The following is a 25,701-nucleotide window of genomic DNA, read 5'->3' as shown; positions in this document are numbered from 1 at the left end:
AGGTACGCTGAAGTGCTTTTTCACCCTGTTGCTCTAACGTTCAGTACAAGCACTTCAGCCGGAGCCGGATCTTATTGAACCTTGGTTGTCCATTGCGATCTTTACTTTTAACGTTGACACCGGGGCATCAGGCAGATTCGGGCCTCGACACGAGCTAATGGGCTGACATTTCCGAGCCCTTTCCGTCTGCCGGAATCCATCCTTTGCTCTTCAGTTTCAGCTCCCTTCTCGTTGTCATGATAATATTAGGACGTTCCATTTGTTGCGACTCAGCTGACACCCTCCGAGAACGAAAAAAACAGTTGAATAATTCTGTGCAGCCGACACATGTTCAAGCACAGCGGGATTTGGGAGAAGAACACAACGGGTGGGCTTTGCAGCATTACCAATGCTATTGGATCACGGTTTGAGTGACAGATAACAAGTTCTTTTTCCCTCCTGACTATGGCATGCTTCACGCTGGCCTGTTCTTTCTCGTCATTAAAACATTATGTCCTGACTGTACATGTGGAAAGAAGATTGACTGACACTGTCAGATTCAGAATTCATGATTTTGAACACTTTTCAGTTGGCGTGGCATCATCAATAACTGAGTTTTGCATATTTTGGAGTGTTTGAGGAATGAATGTTTCATTCGGCCTCGTCCCAACTTTCCCCAGATTTACCCCACTGATGATGAGCACTGGCGGTATTTCAGTCCGTCGGCCCTCGCAAGGTAGAGCAGCTTAGGTTCGCCTCTTTGCTGGTGTAGAGGGGCTGCAAAGTGGAATGTTGGATTTTTTGGCACACTGAGTGCTTGTTTTCCTCCACTAGTCCAATTTCATATTGATGAGGTCTACAGCAATTCAAAATGGATGTCTTATTTAAACATTTAACTGGCAAAGAGAGCAATCACACTCTTTACTCAAATCCTGTCTCGGTTGAGAAACGCCCACACTGAAGGGAAGGAAATCAAGTACCTGAGGAAGCTGATGGTTTCCATGCTAATAAGAACAGGCGCACAACTCAAACACTGCACAGGATCAATCTTTTACATCGGATTTTCCACAGGGGAGAAGCAATTGGACAGGATGTCATTTCAGTTGAAATATAAAAGTGTCTGGATGAGATGAGAGGAAATGATCCAAAGTACTCATTTGGAATCAAGATACACCGCTGATCATATTTTTAAGAGCAGTTGGAAAATTGCAAGAATGCACCGTTGCGTCTTAAGGAGGTTCCAAGTCGAGCTTCAAAATGCGGAAAGGCAAAATGGGACCGAGACTTAAATGTGCTCTTCATAAGCTGATTTGTTAAAAGGTTGTTCAGGGGCGTCAAACAGCAGGTGGTGGCTATGTGGTGATGTTGGATTGACCGATGGACTGAAGGCCCTCGTCTTTGTGCTAATTGCTGGCTTGGTGTTTTGTGTTAGCATATTGGATGCAACATCTGATGACATCATAGACATGCGACAGAGCTGACTTCCGGTTCCTGAAGTATAAATATTGGCCACTTTACGACTTATTTCACCAAAAAGCTCCGCAAAGACGACGATGTCAAGCAGTAAAATGCCAAAGATACAATAAAATGCAACCCAGCCTGACATAATGGTGCTAAGGATGAGGACATTTTAACCATCCCCGTGTACGAGGGTAAAATACAGCATCCTTTTGTCACATAAGATCGACGGCATCGAATGTGTCATGAGTTCTCCTTCTTATTTCATCTCGTTAAGCCATACTTTGTTGATACGTTCTCTCATTCCTATTATTCCCTCATCTTTAATAAAGACGGAAAGTGGAAAATAGGATGCTCTATTTTATTACAGACAAAATGCAATTTGCATTTGGGTCATATTAAAAGCAAATTGGTCAAATAAGAAAATTGGGGTTATATATCAAGTTCATACCAGATGCTCCCAAAGAAGCTGTTTTAAAACGATAATCCAAAAGAGGAAGACCGACGTGCCTCCAGCCTGTTTTCAACCCTATTAGGAAATGCAATGCCGTCTTCCAAATAAACCTCAACTCCAGAACTCCCGAAACTGTTTCCTGCTCGCCCTCCAGCTTTAAACAGGAAGCTTTAGGAGTTGCCTTCACATAAGCAACTGATAACGTAGCCATATGTCTTTGCCTGATTTTAATCCAATAAAACATACATTATCAAACATTACAGCTCCCTACTCCTTACTTTGTTGCCGTGATGTAAGCAAGCCTCCAGCCTTTTGCTTTTGTGCAGCGCAAGCCAAGATTTCTCTAATCCTCTCCAACAACAGGTAGCGTCAGGCTTCTTCCTGTGATTCCTCTTGCAGGTTGAAATATGCTTTAATGCCGCATTGCTTCTCATCATGCAACGGGATTTGAACCGGATTCTGTGCACGTTTTTTTTTTGTTTGGTTCAGTCAGCCTCGCATATTGGAGTCGAAAGCGCTAGCCATCCAGGTAAAAGCCCGGACTGTCAACTCGATGTCCAGCGCAACTCTTAAAGTGTCAGGGAGTGGCATTTAATGGAGTATATTTGCCCGCCTGCAAAAAAAAAAAAAACTCAATTTCTTCCGGGGTCAGGAGATCAAGTGTGGATTTACTGGTCTCGTGTCACCAGATGTCACATCATTTAAACATGAGATTCCTTTTGACGATAAATAAAAGATCATATGAACCATGTGGGTCACTGCCCTTTAATACAGTTCATTCTCCAAATGTTTGACAGACCTTTACAGAGTGAAAGATGACATACTAAAGATAATATTGCATAATTATGATATATTATTATTATTATACATTCTCAGAATATTAGTGGTTTGATTGTTCTCAAGAAATGTTGACAATTACATCCTCTAGTGCCGATTTATGGGCAATAAACATTTCCAAACGAGCTGTCGACTCGATGTCCAGCGCAACTCTTGAGGTGTCAGAGGGTGGGGTTAAACCAACGTACGTTCGCACCCCTGGCCCAGCTGGCACCCGTTAGAACACGGTCACCCTGTGGCGATTACTGCAGTACACGTAGTAAATATTCACGAGCAGATCAGACATTCTGTAAAATGACCAGATTGCTATAATTAGATCAGAGCTTGGTGGTCAATCAAGGCCAGAATTTCAATGTTTTTGACCCCCATGTTGCTAAACAATACGTATATCCAAACCGTGTAAAGTATGATGCAATGGCAAAGTAATACTATTACATGACGAGTAACGCCATTCCTGGCGATACGTTTGTGATGGGCCTCATTGGGCTGTGCCGTCGGTGGAGCTAATGAAGTCGGGTGAGTGTATTTGTCGGCTGATCCAGACAGACAGACAGCCAGACGAGGCAAGCATATGCGGCATGTATCCACTCACGCCGTAATGGCAAAGGCAGCGTGCAAGCACAACCTCTCAAGGGAAAAGCGGGTAAGATGAGAAAATAAGTGGGTCAAGCGCGAGGGACAAGCCTGGCGAAGGCCGCCCTGCTGAAATCAATGCACTCGTCCCGGCCGGCTTTGCTGGGATATCAGACACCGAGGCAAGCGAACGGGCGCTGGGATGGCGAGCTGAAAAGCCTCGGGCGAGTCTGATCAGAATTCCTAAAGCCTCCTCTGTCATCTGATGCTGTGAGATGATAATTATAATTGTTGTGTGCATTTGTTGTTGAAGTATTTGCAACTGAAATTGCAGCTCATTACGATACTTATCTGCGGAGATGGAAGCGGTGTTAATGCTCGTGTTAAAGAGGTAATTGTTCTGCCAGTCCCTAAGCAAATGGAAAGCCACAATTAAGGAGATTAAAATCATGATAGCGGCTCATTAAAAACACCCGCAAAAAATTCAACTTTGTTATTCTGATCTTTATTTATTGTTGGGTTTTGCTTTCGGAGGGACCACCGATATCACAACCTCGTCAAAGTACGGCTGACTGAACGGTTAACACCGCTTGGTTACGTTAGGCTTCAATAAAACGCATGAATAAAAGATTCTGAATGTAAAATGTCCGCAATGACATCGGACCTGGTCCTCTGGCTGCCCATTGAAACGGTCCTGGCACGGTTTAGTCTTCTGTAGACAACAAAAATGTCTTCATGTGGAGGAGCTCGTCAGAATGTGATGGCCAATTAACGTTCCTGCTCTGGACCCGGAGCGACCCGCTTTGTAAAAGGGCGCTGCTGGAGTCCAGGACCTTGGACGCTGATGAAAAGTATAAACAAAGCCACCGATACATGGACTAGCACACCAAGTTTACTGGTCTTGGTCTTCTTACGTAAAGAGGACACATTGTTTGGAGGACCCTGGGATATGAAGATCTTCACCAAGCTCTTTGGGTTGGATGGCCTCATTACCATAACCGCAGTTGTTCCTTTGATCGTTTTTAACCGTAACAACCGAGCCTCAGTGTTTTGCTAACCTTAACCAACCGTTTGTCGGCGAGCTGCGGGGTCACCATGGCAACATCAGCGATGCTATTCTCTTTAACACATCATCAACACCATCATGAAGATAAAATGACTTCACCCAATTATGCCGTCTGCCTACAACGGAGCAGAGCTTCAACTTGAGGTCCTTAAACAAACATTCCCAATCATACGAGGTCTCCAGATGCAAGCAGATGGCGCATCCCGGATGATGGATCCTTCACACTCGCCTCTCCGCAGATAGTTTAGACTCCAGCATTTCACCGGAGACTACAACCTGACCGCCGAGAGTAAAAGTGACAGGCTGAAACCTGAGAGGACATTCAGCTCCATCGCGGCTGGGAAAATAGCAGCAGGCTCTGTCACAGGACCCCCCCCCCCCGCAGCCCCCTTTTTAGACAGGCGCTTGTTTTTAAGAAGGTATGCATGTGGAATCCCTCGTGCACACAACACAAAATTGACCATAATTGAGCACTTAAAATAGAAAATGGAGCACTTTGTAGCAGCAAACAGCCATGAGGGGAAGGTAGCGTCTAACCTCCTCTGCTCACGCTCCGCATTCATCTTCATCCTCTTCCTCTCCTCTTCCTCTGGCTCAGCTACAATTACTGCAAATCTGTTTTCTCACTCCCCTTTTGCTGACTATATCAATGACATTAATTAGCGAGCACGTGTTAAATATGTCATTTCTATGTGGAATATGTTCATAGTACCTCATGTTTACATTTGGACTACTTTTTACCGTCCTCTTTACCATCACTTTTTTACTTTTATCACCTCAGCATGCAAAAAGGGACACATTTAACAATGTAAAGATATAAGGCTAAAAACAAGCAATTAGCTAAAAATGTCATCCAATACTTCTCTACAAGAGAGGAGAAATATGATCTCAGGGAAGAAGTACATTTGAAACACTTCTATGCTAGGACTACGTTATGCTAGCCATAGCATTTCAGTATGTGGAATCAAACTATGGAATGGATTGAGTAAGGGAATCAAACAATGCACAACGATGAGCCAATTCAAGAAACAATACAAGCAGTTGATGTTTGCTAAATACAAGGATGAAGAGTCATGATGTGCTATATATATCACTATATTGACACGCACTATGTCAATATCACCGAGTACTTCGGTACGAGGTACATTATTAAAAAATAAAAAAATAAAAAAAACAAACTGTATTATGGAAAGCAGGAAGTGAACAAATGTAACAGTTACTGATTGTAAAAGTACCAGATGGAGGGGTAGGATTTAATAAGCTTTGCTTCTTCCTACTCCTTTTGGACATGTGGAACTGGGAACTGATTATGGGATGTAATCTGATGCATATTCAAATGAAATTAAACCATTACCATTACCATATTAATTAAAGCGCACATGTTAAATATGTCATTTCTATGTGGAATATGTTCATAGTACCTCACGTCTACCTTTGAACTACATCTGACACTTTTTACCGTCACTTTTTTACTTTTATCACCTCAGCATGCAGAAAAAGGCCACATGTCCGTGGGGGTGGGGACTCAAACTGAGGCCGAGTCGTCCAAGTTTCGCCTGACTGAAGTGATGGACTCGGACTTACACGGTCTTCTCTTTCTCATCAGCATATATCAGCTGGTTGCATTCAGTCCTTTCAACACGTCGTATATCATTTTAATGCCGTGTGTCAATATCATTTTCATAACAGCATTAATGTGATCTAAATTGCCCAGGGTCAAGATCAGGCAGGGGGGTGAAAAAAAAAAAGGACAAATGATGTCCTCGTTTGTTAGTGGCACGGCACCTCAATTACCCAGTGAGCAGGTTTTTATTTATTCATGCAGACAAAGTCACGTATTCATGAGGATTAAGCCAAAACCCGCTCATAGACTGGCAGGCGGGCAGGCACACATTGCATATTTTACCATATGAGGAAGAGCGGACGCGTTTCAAGACTGAGAGAAGGCAAGACGAGGGGAGGGCAGGGACGGCTCACTTGCTTTTTGGGTCACATCATGGTCACTTTCACTTAACTTTGCTCTTCTTTGTGTCTTTCAAGAATATATCAAGAGGGCTAATATGTGTGCTGAAAATAAACGGAGCTCTTTCACTTTGCAGCCATGACCAAACGACTTCAGAAACTATTTACCCGGATAAATTGCCCGAAAAAAAGCATTCACAAGACACAAAACAGGCAACATACCCAGGCAATGATTCCCATCAGTAACACTGGTGGACACAGCAAAAGGCTCAAATCCTTAAGAGCTGATCTGGCAAACATCAAATCGTTCAAATAGCTCGACTTATCTTCAGGAATTGTTAGGCAAATCCAGCGTCTCCGGTCACATTACACACATTTATCAGGGTGCAGCACAGCCATTATGTCCGGGCCTTCATCCAATCTTCTGCTGGGAATGTCCAAAAAGGGACACGTTGCAACCAGCTGCTGTTAAGAAATATTCCTATGTCGAACATAACGCAGGCTTCGGTGGAGCGTTAACAGAAAGGATGGCCCCTTTCCTGGTTTTCTATCTGTTGGGACAGATGCCCCCCGGTCCCCGGGACTCGGGACTCCTGTGGTGGACCAGCCTGTAAGTCATAGCAGATGCTGGAGAAAGGTAAGACAGATGGATTTGGCTGAGCTTCGCTGGAAGTCGTCGTGGCTTTCACTTTGATATTAAATAAGGAATATTACTCATCTCCAACACACACACGTGCCATGCAGCTTGAGTTATTATAAGTCAACAACAATATACACTTCTGCACAAGATTACATCAGCTCGGATGGCAGATATGAGATATTTGCAGGGTAGAGGATTAAAAGGAAAACTTTAAGAATAAAAACACGAGGCTGGATATCTTTACCTGAGGCAAGAACCTTGTCAAGATGTTTTACTCTTAGAGCGCCGTCCATATTTATAAGCAGGTATGCGGACTGCAGGGTGCATTTGTGGATTGATTTATTGAGGAAAGACAGGGACTGTGCATATTAATCTACATTTTCAGGTTGCTACGCAAGATTATAGCCCGTGGCTAATTTCCGTCTTTAGTCCCTGAGGGCAGGTTGAAGCAGAGGAACAAAAACATTTCACAGAGAGAAAAAGAAAAAAAAAACAAACTGGACGTTTGACATATCGGGAGCCATGATGGAGTGATTGGGTGGTGATGTGTTTGGGTGTTCAAGTACTAGGTGTTAGTAGCAATACCTTCTGGTGTTATTATGGCTTTGGACATATTTTTTACACACAATGTGTAGATGTTAAATGCACATATGTATTTGTGTATATATAAAACCGTCCCTCGTGATATTGCAGTATTCACGGTATCACTATATTGCTATTGGACTAAAAATATGGGATGAAATTGGTTTGTTTTATACCAAAGGTCATGTCAACAGGACATTTTGCACTTTAAGCCTTTTTCTTTATTTCTCAGTGTGGTTACATACTTATACGTAATAAAACATACATAATAATACATACGTAATAAATTCAAAGTATTCGTTCCCGTAGTCATTTAGGATGATTTTGGTACAATTCCCTATAAGAGTCCATTTTTAATTACTCTGTATTAGCTATTGAATATATGTAATATATAGAAAAACCCTGGCGGGTCTGACATGGTGATTGACCAACATCCAACCCCCAAACAGACTGAGGTATCGAGCTCTCATTGTTGTGTAATTGCCACTGATGGAGCGGAGAAAAACCTCGCACCAAATTCCATTCACCACAATCTGTGGTAAACTGAAATCAATGAGGCTGAATAGCGTGATTAAAATTTGATCGGATCACTGACGACCAACAATGACAACAAACACGGACGGGACTTCTTTCTTTTGTGTGGAGACACAGCAGCTCGGCGCAACGATATTCTTCACCACAGCATCGCGATGCTCTCTGAAATCTGGAATTTTCCACTGCAAACCACCTGAACTTTGAATCCAAGGGATTATGTTTCATTTTTAAACATTATATTGGACTGTTTATGTATTTGGTAATTGCAACCAAGAAGGATCAGCGAAGAGCAGTCTTTCAAAGATGCTTAGGCTGTCAATGGTTGCTTGTCGTGATGCATCTTCTTCACGAGGGCGCTCTGCTTAGCGACGTGCACATCAGGGTGAATGATCTAGAAGTGTTTGTGCACGCATGTTTTCTGCGTGCCCCCGCCGTGCCTGCGTTCTGCATGCAGTGTGCGCATCTGTGAGAACAACGGCGATTAATCAAGTCCCCAACTACAACGAGAATAAATATATAGTTAAAAAAAACCCTGATAGTCGTCCACATGACCACATCATGGTTCCCTCTAGCACTGTTTTGTAAACATATATACATTAATACGGTAAATCATGTTTCGTTTAGGTATATGTTTTGCCTAAATGACGCATTGTCAAGCATAAAAACTAAAATACAAATATAAGGCACTAGGAAGTTCAAATAGTGAATGCAGTATTCTACATTGGTCACTAGGTGTCAGTAAGTGTCTGGTGAGACGGGCTTTTATTCCAGGTTTCAATGGTCTTATATTGGTAATGGTAATGGTAATGGTTTTATTTCATTTGAACATGCATCAGATTCCAATTGAGTGCATCCCATAATCAGTTCCCAGTTCCACATGTCCAAAAGGAGTAGGAAGAAGCAAAGCTTATTAAATCCTACCCCTCCATCTGGTACTTTTACAATCAGTAACTGTTCACATTTGTTCACTTCCTGCTTTCCTAATATAATTTACATTTTTTTTAATTCATTTGATTCATTTTTATAATTTTTTTTTGTCACATACCGAAGTACGAGGTGATATTGGTCTTGTAGTTATGTAAAGACGTATGTAAAATAGATTGCAGTAGATTAGTTTTATGTTTACGCTAAAAAAAAAAAAAAACTAGATTCCAGGATGTTTAGGATGAACTCCCAGGAAGAAAATATTGTGAGTGATGGACGCTGGGAACACCGAGTACAGGTAGCATTGCAAGGTTTATAACAAAGGTTTGAAAAGAACTAACGGCATGCTTGAGTTACCCTGGTTGAAATTTAGCAATCTGGATTAGATTGAGATGAATTCTGGTTTGGCATTAAAGCTTTGAACCTTAAGTTATAAGTTTAAAGATGTTTACAGGACTTATGATTGGCTGTCTACGGCAAATGACAGGAAGTTTGTCATGATATTTTTATGTGTTAAATGAAAACCAGGTAAAAACTTCCAAAATGAACCTCTTTGTGTTCTTTCACAATCATCATCCAAGGCCGGACGATAAAAGCCAGCGAGTGACCCCATGGCACCGCTGTCCTCAAGCCGCTGGTTTAAGGCCGTATTAGGCTGCGGACCAGTGACTCACACAAGCGACAGCAGGGCTGATCATCCATTATTATACCTCAGTGGAACAGAATGAGCAGATCTGCCCATTGTAGCCTCCCCGGCGCTGGCCCGTGGTGTCCGAGTGGTGCTCAGTGGACCCGTTTCCTCCCTCCACCGGCCCCCCCTCTGCACCTGTAAGCTCAGCGACACCAGCCGGAGAAGTCACGGAGGCAGCGGGACATGCCTGGAGACAACATCTGCTTCCCCTTTAGTGACCTGCCGAGTTAAGCCAACCGCAGAATCAAGGGCACCCTTGCAGTGGTCCCAGACTTGATCACAACGGCGGCTGGGCCGCGTCCGTCTGTCGCTTGGTAGCTGCAGGAGACTTTCCGCTCAACGATGTGAACTTGCACTTTCAGTTTTACTGCACTTTTATTTGCCTGTCTGTTTGACCGGAAGACTGGGTAGTGATTTTGGTGGAAACTTCTAGTTGACGCCGCAAAGCACGGATAGGCCATGTTTCTGTAGGACACAATTAATCAAACCATCATATTTTTTTTTTAATCTCATTGAAGAAACCTCGGGCAAATCCAACCCATCCACTCATTTGTAAATCTTGGCCCTTGCCCCACCTCTCCAAAGTTGTTGAGAGGCTACATTTGTTTAGCATTATTTGGCACATAAACGAGCAGATACATCCATAAATATTTCCTCCGCGCCTTTGGCAAACCTCCCAAACACAATGAAGACACAAATTTCTACATGTTAATATCGCATATTTCAAATCCGGCCTGCATATTTATCTTCTCTAATTGGAGCCTGGCCCTGGGCTGCAGGGGGAGCCTATGCATGACAGATGTTTGACACTTGAAATCCAGCGGGACCCCCGGCTGAATGAAGTCAGGACAAATCAGTGCAATCATGCAGGTGTCTGGGGGAAACGGGGACAAAGGGACACGGTCTGTCTGACGCTTCGCCAGAGCTCCTGGCAGCGCTCGCCACCGGCTCTGCTTCTGCATGCATGGAATGGCAGACAGCTGACCGACCTCAGCGGCGCTACATCGCCTTGAGCTTCCCACAGATGCCTCGCAAAGCGCCTTGGCGCAGGCTGGCCTCGCGACCGCGTTGCGCCCGGGTCCCGCTCGCCAACGCTACACAACAAGCGGGTTCATGTGTTGGGGGGCGAGACCCCTGAAAGCCACCTGTCATTTGTTGTTAGGCCAAACATGTCCTATCGGGCCAACCTTCAAATTTACTCCCTCAGCATCTCCTTTATCTCCCCCCTCTGTTGCTCCGTGAGTGCAACCCCCGCCGCGCTCCCACTCCATTTGTCAGCGTTACCAGCCGGCGAGGTGATCCATTTATGTGCGAATATCAATTTATCAAGTAGTCAGCGCATACGTACAGTACATCGATTGGGTTGCCGTATCGGACAGTGAGGCCTAATGCTGTACACGCGTGCTCATTCTACACCTGGACTAAATCTAAGCCATAAGTCACAATCCAGATTAAAAGCCCGCTGTAACCTGCACGCTTTATTGCGCTGCGGCCAATTGAATTAGCCGCCGTAACCGTTGGTGGAGTACAAGAGTAGTGGCTTGTATGTACATAAGTGTTACGCATGAAATTTAAGGCAGGCTTGTGAAATTAATGATTCCGCAGTCAAATATTGCGCTTGCTGTGAATGGCACATTTCAGCTGAAATATGCTCCGACATGAAATTTAGACAGATGGCATCAGAGTTGTAGCCGTCTGTCAGCCAATCACCGATGCGACTGCAGCGGGGACCGCGACTCACTTGGATCGCATCGAAACTGCTCTTAAACTCCTTGTGGTTTTTCACCAAAAATGACTGAACACACGTCATTATTTTGTACTCGCAATAGAGAACATTTTTCATTGTGTTTTATTGGTATTTATTAGTCATTATTCACCCCTGCCCGGAGTTCGAGTCTTTGGTCATTCATTATTAGGGTGTCGTGGGGCGCTCAGTTGACCAGACACACGATTCGTAATCATCGGGGGGGACGTGCTCAGTGAAAATCTCACACATTTGAAATCCACCATCCAAGTCCCAGTCAAGTCCTGCAGGTCATCGATGGCAAAGCCAAGTTGAATAGCAAGTCTTTGTTTACTGTCGAGTCGGGTGCCAAAGTCATCAATATTTGGACACGAGTCCAAGTCGCATGACTCCAGTCCTGTAGAGGATGATATTTATTATTATTATTATCAAAATACTGACTGAAGATGAATTCCAATAATAACTAAACGAATAAGAATAAGCGAAAAGGCTCTGTCTGGTATGAATGCTTTACCTTGGTAATGGGCTGCGCTTGAAAGGCCATTCAAGTTCCCTTCAAAAAAAAAAAACAAAACCCAAAACATCAAGTGTTCATGTACAAAAACATATCTCTCCCTTTTTATGCACACGGTGTCAACTATTTGAAAACAAACAAAATTTCTAAATGTTTGGCTGTTACAGTCCGCTTGCACTGGGGCTAAATGGAGCAGTGGTCCACGAGGTCCTGCAGATGGCGAGGGGCAGCGAACGCCTGCTTTGTTGGTTATCGTACCATCGCCTCGTGAATATTCAATACAATCACACGCCGTGGTGTTTTTGGACGCATGGAGAGCAGCGCTCGCCGTTTGACAATCAGGATGTTTCCCGTATGCGAACACATTTGGCCACGCCGCCCTGCTTCATATCAAGTCAATAACATCACAAGCTGACAGAGTTGGTGAAAATACAACCGCTGGGATGCTCGGGTCCGCTCAGCCTTCAGGAGACATATTGACGCATAGTTATTTTGGTCAATAAGTCCTTGTGAGCAGAGGCCATCCTTATCCTCGCAGACGGACTGCAAGTGAAAAATGAGAGCGGGATGAGACCATGCATTTTAATCTGTTTACGCTTCTTTATCTGAAAGGGCCTTAAAGGCATGTGAGGAAGGAGAGGGCGTGTGTGGGGGTAGAGAGAGAGAGAGGGGTGGGGGGGGGGGGGGGGTGCACTTCCTCTAACCTCGTCTCAGCCTCGCTAATGCAGTTGTTAACAATAAACCCCACTATTGGTTACACTGAAACACAACACGTCCAAAGCCTGAGCGTAATGGCTTTATTGATAGACCGAACACGATGAACTCTGACCTTGTGACAGAACGTCGAGCCGAGCGTCACAAATAAAAGGGATGCTGTAATCACTTATACGGTATCGCACTTATACGGTATCGCACTCACATTTCAACAACTGTTGAATGACCTCCTGAAGAGGTGATACAGCAATCCCTCATTTATCACGGTTAACTGGTTCCAGACGCCACCCGTGATGAATGAATTTCTGCAAACTAGGATCCCTTATTTGTAAATAGAGCATCGAAAACCTGGTTACAACCTTCTAATATATTTTTTTTAGCATTATTAAAGCATTATTAAAGACATGAAATAGCGCCATCTTTACACTTGTATTACCCATTATTATAGCTATAATAATAAAACTTGAGGCATTTAGACATACTGTAAATAAGTTAGCACACGTTAGCATTCATAGCATACTTCCTGCATTGGCAATGGTCTCAATGTAAGTCTAAAGAAACAGGCTAAATAAACTAGTACACAAATAGGTGTTATTTAATTTTTCAAGGGCTTTAGAAGGTCACAAATTACAAAAATTTAACTACAAAACTATTCAATTTCTAAAAAAAGGAATCCTTCTTTGTGGAAATTCACATATCACGTGATAAACGAGGGATTACTGTACTCTATTGCCAATTGATGACACATTTTATTTCTACAGTATTGTCCTCTGAATAGCAATGATTAGCACAGGAGACTTCGGTAAGCAGCATCGCTAACAAATGACCTTGAATAAAACATGGCGCCCGACCGACGGCAGAATTCTTGAGAAATGTTGGGTGTTGTAAGGTGCTCAATTCGTAAAAGTTTAATAGGTCAGGTAAGTTATTATTTCAGGAGCCCTGGCTTTAAGAGAGTGTTTACCAGCAGCGCCATTCCAACTGGATGAAATGAAATGAGGATATAAATATTTACTACGCAGCCCTGAGCACCTCGTACCACACACGGTTGGCGAGCGACAAATAGCATGCCCGGTTTGGGTTTCAGGAGCGTTGCTTTCAATGATTCATGCTCGGTGTTAGTGAGATCACGTCAGCTCCACGGGATCAAGGAACAAAACTGTTCACCTCTCTCCAACCCAAATATTTTCACACGCTTCATATGCAGCCAGAGTCGTATTCCAGTTTCGGAATCACAACAAAGTAAATGACCGAGGCCTTTGAGCGTTGGTTCTTGTTTGAAGTGCCCCCCCTATTGATCCCTTCCCAAAGACTTACAGAACATGTTAACAACCGAGGGATGACTCCTTTAACTGTACAGGTCTTTGAAAGCCCGCTCAAGCCACAGCGCGACCGAGTGAATTTGAAGCAGCGTCTTGTTGAATCCAGCCAAAATTTCGGTTTACATCTTAAAAGCCTTTTGGATGAAGCAGCGACATCATCAGGTACGTACGTAGGTACGATCATGACACAAGCAAGATACGTTGAAAGCGAAACGACAGATTGGGACATTCAAAGATCCAAATCTCCCAAAACATCAAACCATTTATTGATGTCCCTTTGGTGGGGTGGTATCTCTATACGATGCAAATATGAGATGGGCTGATGTTTACAGAAATGTCTTGCTTGTTTAACCACCCCACCCCCCCCTACTCCCCACTCCTGCATGCTTTTTATCTTAATGACATGGAAATTCATTGGTTGATTCATTTTACAACCATTCAGAAAATGCATATTTTGCATAGTGATGTTTTAATTCAATTCAATTCAATTGATGACTAAAGTTGAATTGAATTAAATTAAATTAAATTAAATTAAATTAAATTAAATTAAATTAAATTAAATTAAATTAAATTAAATTAAATTAAATTAAATTAAATTAAATTAAATTAAATTAAATTAAATTAAATTCCGATTGTCTTCTTTTGTCCACTCAGGGCGGCTATGGTTTGCGTCTGCATATTTATTGAATACCAAATTGAAGGGGAAATTAAACAATCATTATTAAGCAATGTCAAAATTACAGCTGGGATAGGCTCCAGCATGCCCGAGACCATCGTGAGGATAAGCGCTACAGAGAAGGGATGGATGGACGTACAACCAACAATGAAGCCTAACTTTGTTGGGGGGGACCTCAACTTACAGTAACGCTGCAGCGTACGGGATTGGAACAATGTCATAATATATATAACAATATATATAAACAATATCTTCTGGATGAAACAATCCTTATGTACTAAATATTCATCCAACTGATTTCAGGAACCGTACAAAACGGTTCCTTTGCGCCATTAAAAGGTTGGAAAGGTGTAATGTGCTCTGAAAAGTCCAGGTTTATAGCTTTATAATATGTAAAGTATATAAACCTTCCCAGGAATATCTTTTATGGCGTGTCCCGTCCAAATCCCGATTGTGATCCCGAGTGTTTGGTTGTCAACATCACAGGAGACACCGCCGGGGGAACGATTACGCTCTGGAAAAGAGCTTTCCACCATGACACTTTTCAGCAGTTTGAAGGAGTGTGGAGAGAGATTTCAGCGAGCTGACTTGACTCCTCCAAATCAATAACTGGTCTCTCTCTCGGAGACGACTGGTGTGGCATTTGAACCAGATAAAACAAGGCTTCCCCTCCACCTCACCTCTGAGAACTGAGCACTTCCACCAAATCCCAATCGGTTGAGGAGGATACAGATGAGTCCATCTAAATCCCCCTCTGACTCAGCTCTAAACCCCCGCTGGTCAAAAAAAAAAAAAAGCGAGAGAGAGAGAGAGAGGAAAAGAGCTGAAACCATCTTAAAAGGAAGGGTCCAATCTATGTAGGTTAATACTCACTGTTGCTTCATTTAGCTCTGTTGCAGGCCCACTGGGGCAGCTGTAAAAAGTTCTGGGAGCTAGAAGGCACAAAAGCTTTTATTTATTTATATGAAGGCCAATATATGGCAGAGAGAGAAAAGTGCTGCAAATGATGTGGAAAGAAAAGCCATTTTGAAGATGTTATCTCATCCATCGTGGGATAACTGCAACAAAAAGGAATAGGCCGCATTAGCATTTTATGCTGCGCATGAATGAAATATTCACAGACAGAATATCTCTGTCAACATGACCATGTCATCATTGTCGGGGTGAAAGCCTATCTCCGAATCTGCCGCTTTTCAGGAAAGGGAAGTTGGACAGTGATGCAAATGGTACTTCATTCCGGATGGAGACGGCTGTGACGACCCTATTTAGGAAGAGATGGCGACGGGATGGACGCGGGCAGAGCGGAGATGTGCTGTAGTGTAGCGGCAAGCGCAGGGAAGGATGAGGAACATCGGATTTTACTGAGGACTAAACAAGAAAAGCGTGATTAGTGGATGACGCAACGACCAATGACAGACTGACCTTGGAGTGGGGGGGGGCATCGACCATACATCTGGGCTACAGTTGTATCCACGATGTAGTGGCGGCATGACATGATATCATGAGTTTTGAGATGCTCAATGTGGGGTTGAAACCCGATATGAACCACAACCAACATCGGTTGGCTCTTTATAGCTAATGGTAGCTAATTGTAGCTAACGGCTTTTCGCCATCGCATGTGATGCTTCTTCAAATGTGCGATGATGTTGGCCAACACGGGAAACTTGTACGTGTGGAAAACTTTGGACTGAACGAAAAACACTACATTACTCCCAATCCTTGCTAAACACGCTAGCACATGCTAGCGTGTTGTGATCCAGCTACAACTCAACTCTGAATCCCCAAAGTCCCGTCACCATGAAAAAGATTTATTGGCACACACAAGTTTTGTTCATTATTTACTGTAATATGCATGCAAAGGTGGCTATAGGGGTGTTATTTTGTGTCTAGAGGGCTCTAATTAATGTTATTGTTTAGAAGATCATAAGGTTTTCTATGCTCTAACTACAAAAATATTGAATTTAGAGATAAGGACATGGTCATATCTGGAAACAACACTGATAAACGAGGGAATACTGCACTCAAATCGTCCCGATATCTGATATCAATATCAAATATCGGATCAGCCCATCGGGGTGGATAATAAATCCTGCACGTGGATGTGTTTCTAGTCCACGTCCAACATGGTCAGCAGCTCAGACGGCACACAAGTCAATGAAGTCAATGAAAGAAAGTCGATTCCCATAAAACTGCTAACTAAGCTCACCCAACGGAGGCTAGCTTGAATGGGTCGTGTCTACGTGTAACCTAACTACCGACGTTGGAGACATGAAGGTACGTCAGACACCAACAACACGGAAGGTCACCATACGGTATGAACGAGATGATTCCGCCCGTCTTCCTACAAGCCTATCAACGACGTCGCCTTGAGCTTTGCTCTTAATTCGTCCTCTGATGGCGACCGTAGTGAAAAGCGAAAGGTTGCAGCGACAGCCACCGAGGGACATTCCATCGGAGGGACCGAAGCTTTCAGCGTATTATTAAAAAGGAAAAGAAAAGGATGATGAAAAGCCAACTAGTCTTGCAAGAGTTCATCATCTCTCTAACCTGTGGTCGGCTAATTATCTGCTTCTTGCTCCAGCGGACGTTTAACTCTCCGAACAAGGGTCCTTCTTCGCCTCGGTGTCAGCTCGCTCTCTCCCCGGTCACTGATGACATTGTTACGCTAATTACAGCTAATTGTTCTATGCTGAATGGATTTAGTCACATTGCAAATGATATGCCATTGGTCAGTGTCGCAGAGTTTCCACAGGAAAGAAAAAATGATGGCGGAAGCGGAAATTTGCACAAATGAATGTAATTAAGAAGCACATTCGTTTCTTCTAATTGTGTGTGAGAAGCCTCAGAGTGAGAGTCAGATTGGACCCGCATGAATAATTCACGCCAGCCGCCTGTGCTTAACAGGATGTTGTCACATAATAGAGAACTTGAAAGGTAAAACACGTGCTTGTGTACTCAGGTTGGTACCGCCATGCTCCCATCACGCTCATAAAGCCGTGCCGTCAAATCCTTTTATTCACGGGCAGATTGTGTCTAGACACTCGAATTCCAGTCTTAGTGTAAGCCCGGCATTGGCTGCGAGACGTACAGTGGAGAGGTTTGAGACCTTGTTCACAAAACCAATCACATGCTGAAAAATGTCTTTTGCACAGCAGATCAAGTAGCTTTTCCCGTGCATTGGGAGAAACGTCGTCGGGTGGGAAGTTAAGTCCAAAAGGTATTATGGACATTTGGGAGAGTTGTTACTCCCACATGCGTACTGCAGGCCGTTAATCAGATAAGCGCCACGCTAGCATCACGCGTGACCAAACCTCAGATGCAATATTGCACAAAAATAATTGAAAACATATCGAGGAAACATTGATTTAAATCTGTTATTCGTAGGAAACAATCACCTTTAGCGATACGTTTATAATACACGGTTAAAACCATAATCTTATTATAGTTGCCGTGTTTAAAGGGACTTTAAAAAGGGGACGGGCTTATTTTAATAGCAGATTTAGATCTCAGACAGACAAGGTGTAAGCTGCTCATTTGAAAGCCATATGCCGCAGATGAAGCTACGCCACAGCGCTGTAAAGCCCCCCCCCCCTTCATGCAGCGGCTGCACCAAGCGGCCCGCTGCTGCTTTCGACCCCCCCAAAGTCACACAGTACCACAAATAGTCCAGAGGAGACCATATCAGCCACAATCATTATGTGAGACATCAACATATGTGTCTTTTCTGTGCATTCTAAAGACACAAAAGAGGTAAAAAAGGCAGCTAATTAATGCATGTAATGGGACACAACTATTTCCACTACAAAATGATGTATCATCTTTAATTATAGGAAATGTTTTGCTTGGTGACTTTGTTTGTGGATGACGTTCGAGTTCCACAAAAGAGCTACACACTTTGCGGCGTAATGTATCAACTTTACAGCAACAGCCTGTACAATTAACAAAGCCACCGAGCAAAACATTTGCTATAATTAAAGATGATACTTGGTTTTACGACGTCAACAAAGCTTAACTGACCGCATCGCCGGGCTTCATCTGATTACGTTCAAACGCCCCAACCGCACCGCATGTTAACTACCGAGCCGACCTGCGTTACTCATGACCTTCGGGAAGTACACGCACGGCGTAATTGCAGCAAAAAGTACTTTTGATGATGAGTCATGTAGTTGTTATGATGAAGGATCCACCCGGTGAAAATGGCTGCCGCCATGTTCCACACATGATAACGGGAGGAGGGGCTTACAAAAACATACAAACGTACCAACGTGGGACCAGAGCGGTGACAGCACATGACGGATGATGGCGGGCTGGTGAGGTAAGCCCGAAGCGGGGGGTGTAGTGGTGGATGGGGGTGGCGGCGGGGGGGGTGTGAGGCCATAAAATCAACAGCGTCCTGACTCATAAATAATAAAAACATAAAATGTCACATGAACTTTATTTCCAGAATGGGCGGCCTAATAAAGAGAAGAGAGGAGGAATCCATCGGCGTGAGAATGCCACCCAGATTGCCTTTGGGACCCCCCCATTATTCAGCATCAGTTGACATTCAGGTCTGAGGAGAAGCACCTTTTTGGAAACAATAAGCTTTTAATGCCCAAATGTGCCCGTTTCTGTCGGAGCCGTGACTTTTCTACCCTTTCTCGTTCTTCTTGCTTTCCAAATTGAGGCAACACGAGCGGAGATTGGTACCGCCAGGGCAGCCTGGTGCTCATTGATAAAACGATATCTCATCCATCTTGGGAAGCCTCTCATGACGCGCTCACCTCCCATAGGGTCGACATGCAGAGGATCCATCTTTTCACGCCACGACTGTGCGGCCTCTTAAGCTTCATTTCCAACTTCTTATCTCGGCCTGAACTCCAGAAACTGTAGTACTTGTATTGATGAATACTATGCTAGTTTAAATAAGGAATGGGCTTCCATGTAAAGCTAATATGCTTCAACAAATATTACCTCTGCAGAAAAGTGTAATAAGAGCAGGTGGATGAAATATGAGACGTTTATGTCGCTGAATATCAATGATGATGATGAACGAGTGAATATCCAACAGACAGGAAGCCGTTTGATCACCGCATTTAAACCAGGCGGCGCTTTAAGGGTGTGCGAGTGAGCCGCTCTTGTAAATATGAGATTTCTGGCCGCATCCCGCATCCCAAAAAAAAACAGATGGGAGGGACCTTTGCATGTAAATGAACAGAACGCCATCGACGAGATGTCGCCCGTCTCGTCTAATGTCGAACAAATGTATTCACAATCACACTCGCGTCGACACCCCCGGCCTGGACCTGTCAGCGCAGATGCCGGGGAGGCTGATTCACCAGGACTGTTGTCTCACTTACAGGATGACACAATAGCGATGAGGTGGATGAAAAGCAATTTAATTCTACCTGTCCGGCACATTTTTGGAGTTGTATAAGAAAGCAAGAAAATGAAGACACGCCGTCTTGGATTTTGACATATACTTCTGTAAAAGCGACTGGAGGCGATGCAGTACACGGGAAAAAGCAGCGCTGCCAAGAGAACGTCCAATCATATCCATATCTGGTCCAACGGGACCAGAATAAACACGCCGCGTATGTTGGTATGTGACAATGACACATTGACCGGGGGGCCAAAATAGCCTTGTTCCTGTTTTGTTGGGTTTTTCTCTTCAGTCTTCCCGACTAATGGAGGAAGGGACATCGGGATGCGTCTGATTGGGGTTTTCTTTTTCCTCCTCATCAGCTAATTATTTCTGTTTTCTTTTTTATGTTGTGTACGCTTTTGCGACTTCAATGCCCCGTTTTATGGAGCACATCAGTGGGCAGTAAACTAAACAGTGACAGCTGTCCTGTCAATTATTTCATTCATCTGGAATTGCCGCAGAAATTCAAGCTAACAAGCAGAACTTCCTCTTCAGCCGACAGATTAGCGCCGCACGCCGACACGACTTGGACATGCCACATGAAAGCGCCAGAATGTTGTGATTATTCTTGAAACCAAGAGCGTCTGAACTGTTTTTTTTTGGGGGGGGGGCCTGAAACCGTCTCATGATATTAGGACACATGTGGTATTTACTTACTTACCTAATCATAGTAATTAGGGTGCCAAGCAGAAACTATTTCATAATTGTGTTCAGAAAATGACCAAGCCAAGTGTGTGCATCAAATGTTACCATTTTGCTATTTGTGCTTAATTTGAATGTTATTTTATTTCTACAATGTGCTGTGGGGCAAGAAGGCCCTTATTGACATTTACATTTATTTATTTTTCATGTATTTCTTATTTTTATATATTTTGCATACTTATTTGTACTTACTCTGACCAGGTTCAGAGACAGCTACTTCCCCCTGGCCATCAGACTGCTCAATGCCAAATAAGCCCCTCTACCTTTACTCACATTATTATTATTTATTTAAATTATTTAAATTATTTGGGCAATTTACTGTTCACGCTGCACTTTACATTATGTTGTTCACATTTGGTGTCTATTCTATCTATTTATTCTCCACATTACTATTATTATTTATTATTACTTATCTTCTTTTGTGTCTGTTATTATATGGGAGCCAGGCAACGACATTTCGTTGGCAATTTCACTACTGTGTTTTTGTGCAATGACAATAAAGGGAGTCTATCTATCTATTATTTAGCAGATACTTTTCTTTCCGGGACGCCTTACATTCACAAAAACTGCATTATATTTGACTCTATGACCTCCATGCATGGATACAAGATTTAGGATGCCACATTAACATACCCATTTTCGTCTTTCGTGTCCTACTTGGCAACAACGAAAAGACCAAGCACGCTTGAAATGTAAGAAAAGTGAGGACTCACTGGATTCGGGGTCTGAGTTCCCATCTCCCTCGGTGCGGCTGTTCGGTGATGTTTGCTCATAGTACTCCTCCTGGGGGAAGCTGAGCGGGAGAGCCTGGGAGGTGCTGGCCGTGCTGCTGGGCTCCGGATCGCCCAGCCCGCTGTCACTGCAGCTCTCCTGGGAACCATCCGGAAGATGGAAAGTCACACGGCGCTGGGTCTGGAAACACAAGTAAAACCTCTTTATTCTGTGAAAATGCTCATAAAAGGGCAACGAGCATTGTGCTATGTAGAGGCCGTTCTTTGTTGGGCTGTACTTGTCCATGATGCTTTATGCTGTTTATACTGCATGTATGTATACTGTATGTATACGGTAACATGCACATTTGTTCAATTTGTCCCTTTTAAATGGGTTTTAGGGCACATTATTTGTTAGAAAAAGGAACATTACTAGCTTTTTAAAGGCACAGAATTTGTTAAAGATCTCACGAAGGTGTTTGGGTTCTATGCCGTTTCTATTTATTTGAATATTGACAGTCTCTCGTCCACATGGAGCTTTTTTAATTGTTAAATTGATAAAAATATAGGAGCAGCGATCCTAACAATGCAAGAATAATCAGCGCTGACAGCAATGCGGGTTTACGGTTGAATAAGCAACGTGAGGAAATGTTTAAAGGGGAAACGTGTTGGGGTCGTTGCCATGACAACACTGGACATGTCATCATTACCTGCTTCCACTCTGCCAAAACACCTTTTACCTTTATCTTCACTTCAGAATCCTTTAGCGCTTTTAGCAAATCATTCTTTGCTCAATGGACGCACGGTTTTTAGGCTCAATCAGGGGTGTCCAAACTGCGGCCCACCATCCACTCCCCTTCCACCAGGAGACGGCTCAAGCATGGGGTGCCGAGTTCGGACACAGGCTAGTTTTAGTCAAAAAACGGTGATATGTTGCATGCGCTCGTTGTGTGGAAGGGTTTTGCCCGAGGAGACGGAGTAAGCTTGTTCACGTTTTTAAAAGAGCCCATTTGCCTCATCAGGTCAGCAAACTGCGGTTCCATAAACGGACGTAAAGAGTCCATACTGCCCCAATCAGGTCAGCAAACTGTGGTTCCAAAAAAACGGACGTAAAGAGTCCATACTGCCCCAATCAGGTCAGCAAACTGTGGTTCCATAAACGGACGTGAAGAGTCCATACTGCCCCAATCAGGTCAGCAAACTGTGGTTCCATAAACGGACGTAAAGAGTCCATACTGCCCCAATCAGGTCAGCAAACTGTGGTTCCATAAACGGACGTAAAGAGTCCATACTGCCCCAATCAGGTCAGCAAACTGTGGTTCCATAAACGGACGTAAAGAGTCCATACTGCCCCAATCAGGTCAGCAAACTGCGGTTCCATAAACCGACGTAAAGAGTCCATACTGCCCCAATCAGGTCAGCAAACTGTGGTTCCATAAACGGACGTAAAGAGTCCATACTGCCCCAATCAGGTCAGCAAACTGCGGTTCCATAAACGGACGTAAAGAGTCCATACTGCCCCAATCAGGTCAGCAAACTGTGGTTCCATAAACGGACGTAAAGAGTCCATACTGCCCCACATACTCCGGAACGTAGTCCATCAGTGGCATCACAACCAAAAGTGGCTGGCAGGCGTGTCAAAAATCACCGCTTGATTCACTCCTGTTATCGTTTTATTGTCTGGGGGGGGCACCAAATTCCTTTGACTTTGCGGCATGTGGCCCCCCCTGGAGAAGGTGTGGACAGTCCTGCGCTAAAAAAACGTCAATGCGTGAAGGTAGACGTTGGAAAGCTCTCAGGTTCACAAAGTACTTCCCTCAGAAGGGAAGGGGCGAGGGGGGGGCTTTGCTTTCTGGAGACATCATGCTGTGACCTTTCTCTCGCGCTAAGAAAGAGAAGATGGGCTTTATTTCAAGGCGTCTGAAACATGTTTGTGTTTTGTCTGGGAAAACAAACCCTTTACATCCGCTCGTAGCACAAAGGCGCAAACGCTGGCTTGATTTTGCACTTTGTGTGCTTTATATCTTTTATTTGGCGTTTAACACGGAGGGGAAACAAGGGAGCGGGAAAGGGGGGGGGGGATTTGATCTGACATTGAGGTAACGGCGGTGGAAGCGAGCTTTGTCACAGTGATTATGCCGCAGCATGAATTCATGTCTTCACACCATTCCCTGGGTAACATCGTAATGCATCACACCGCCGCCGCCACCGCCGCCGCGTAGGGACGTAAAGAACACATAAAATGTAATTACGCCCTCAGCTTCAGTTATTGCGCTGAATTTTAGTCATCCCATTATTCAACCTGATAAGAGATTTGGATTTTTGAGGGCAATCCGACCGGAGCGCAAGCGACTATCCTGATTTTCCTCATTGCTATAGCAACAAAAGTATATTGGAAGGGCGGAATTAAAAACATCATTAACACATGCACCTTCCAGCCCTTGGGGGTGGGGAGTGGGGGGTGGGGGGGTCTCTGGGCAAACATATTTTTCCCCAACCAATATGGTGCAGATAACCCAGCTATTGTTCTTTGATCCCTTAATGGATGGAGGCTGTGGACTCAGGAAGGATCTGCTTTCCCTGTCAGTGATTCCCTTTGCCTTTAAATGGGAACTGCATCGTGGTTGGCTTGGGAAAACTGAGACCCCGCCCACCAGGGTTGGAACCATGATGGAATGATTTGGAATGGAACTTTTTCTGGCTTCACTGACAGATTTTCAAAAATATGCCAACGTGAATTAATAAATAATGCTATTTTGTACTAGAATAGTTATTCCTGTTATTCATCAAAAAACATGGATATTTAAAGAAACGTTTGCATAAATTAAGCATGTCTACAAATGTCAACATTAACTGAAATAAATACAGTCGTCCCTTGCTATGTGACGATTCAAATACTGCTTCCTCACCGCCATTAATAAATGATGGCTGTTTTGTACGCCATGGCTGAGACAGACAGGCCATGGCTGAGAAGGACACGCCATAAACACGCCATGGTTGAGACAGACAGGCCATGGCTGAGAAGGACACGCCATGAACACGACATGGCTGAGACGGACAGGCCATGGCTGAGAAGGACACGCCATGAACACGACATGGTTGAGACAGACAGGCCATGGCTGAGACGGACACGCCATGGACACGTCATGGCTGAGACGGACAGGCCATGGCTGAGATGGACACGCCATGGCTGAGACGGACAGGCCATGGCTGAGATGGACACGCCATGGCTGAGACGGACAGGCCATGGCTGAGACGGACAGGCCATGGCTGAGACGGACAGGCCATGGCTGAGACGGACACGCCATGGCTGAGACGGACACGCCATGAACACGACATGGCTGAGACAGACAGGCCATGGCTGAGAAGGACACGCCATGAACACGCCATGGTTGAGACAGACAGGCCATGGCTGAGACGGACACGCCATGGACACGTCATGGCTGAGACGGACTGGGGGAAAAAGGTTCTCATCTCATTCTGTGTGCAGTAATCCCATAGCCTGTACAAAGTGATGTAAACAAAGAGTAACATTGTAATGGTGACTATAGGGGTGTTATTTCATTTCTACAGGGCTCTAATAATGTTAAAACCCATATTTGGAAAGTCATAAGCAGGTTTTTTATGCTCTAACGACAAATATTCCATTTATTAATATTGGAGTCTACTTTGTGGAACTTCACTTATCACAGCCGGGGATGGAACCAGTTAACAAGGAACCAGTGATAAGCGAGGGACGCTTATGTGTACGCCACGGTATTAGCGCCCAAGCTTGGATTTATTCTTTGCATTTTTAGAATGAGCGAAAAAGAGAAACATTGGAATGATTTGTAAAGAAAATGAAGAGCGTCAGCCAACATACGGGATTCCCTCCCAGACTCTTCCTTGTCTGCATCCCTAAGCCAGAGGAGCGATAGCAACAACACCTTGTCAGCCAAATCCTATAGATGCACGTGCCACGCATGCCTGGGCTTTCAGAGCGTCTAAATATCAGCTCGTTCTCAAACAGCTTTGACAGGTGTTTCTCAAATGAGCGGAGCGTGCACGCAGAAGCCGAGAAGCAGGTTTCCGGCTTAAGAGTCGGCCCACTTATGGAGGATTGGCGGCGCTACAAAAAAAGCATTCTTCCTCTCCACATGATTCTAATTATTGGAAACGTGTTTCGGCAGCGGCTTCCACAATCTATTAGAACAAACAGCTGTCCGTGACAATTAG

The 25,701-nt window shown here is 44.1% G+C and overlaps 1 protein-coding gene across 5 annotated transcripts in view; it reads right to left on the bottom strand.

The window, feature by feature from the left end:
- The window catches only part of pcdh11 (protocadherin 11), a 148,824-nt gene that overhangs the window by 30,293 nt on the left and 92,830 nt on the right, over positions 1 to 25,701 (bottom strand). For 2 of the 5 annotated variants that reach the window (XM_058063957.1, XM_058063961.1), the window contains exon 7: positions 21,490 to 21,688. In XM_058063957.1, coding sequence (XP_057919940.1) covers positions 21,490 to 21,688 — 199 coding nt within the window. Of the gene's footprint in view, positions 1 to 10,683; positions 11,842 to 11,958; positions 11,998 to 15,621; positions 15,729 to 21,489; positions 21,689 to 25,701 lie in introns of those variants that run through there. The other 3 variants (XM_058063958.1, XM_058063959.1, XM_058063960.1) reach the window with 3 other exon arrangements.

The sequence above is a fragment of the Doryrhamphus excisus genome, chromosome 23, assembly GCF_030265055.1.
Source record: "Doryrhamphus excisus isolate RoL2022-K1 chromosome 23, RoL_Dexc_1.0, whole genome shotgun sequence".
In the NCBI taxonomy this organism is placed as follows: Eukaryota; Metazoa; Chordata; class Actinopteri; order Syngnathiformes; family Syngnathidae; genus Doryrhamphus; species Doryrhamphus excisus.
The sequence above is the reverse complement of the archived record's forward strand: the minus strand, read 5'-3'. Positions and strand labels throughout refer to the sequence as shown.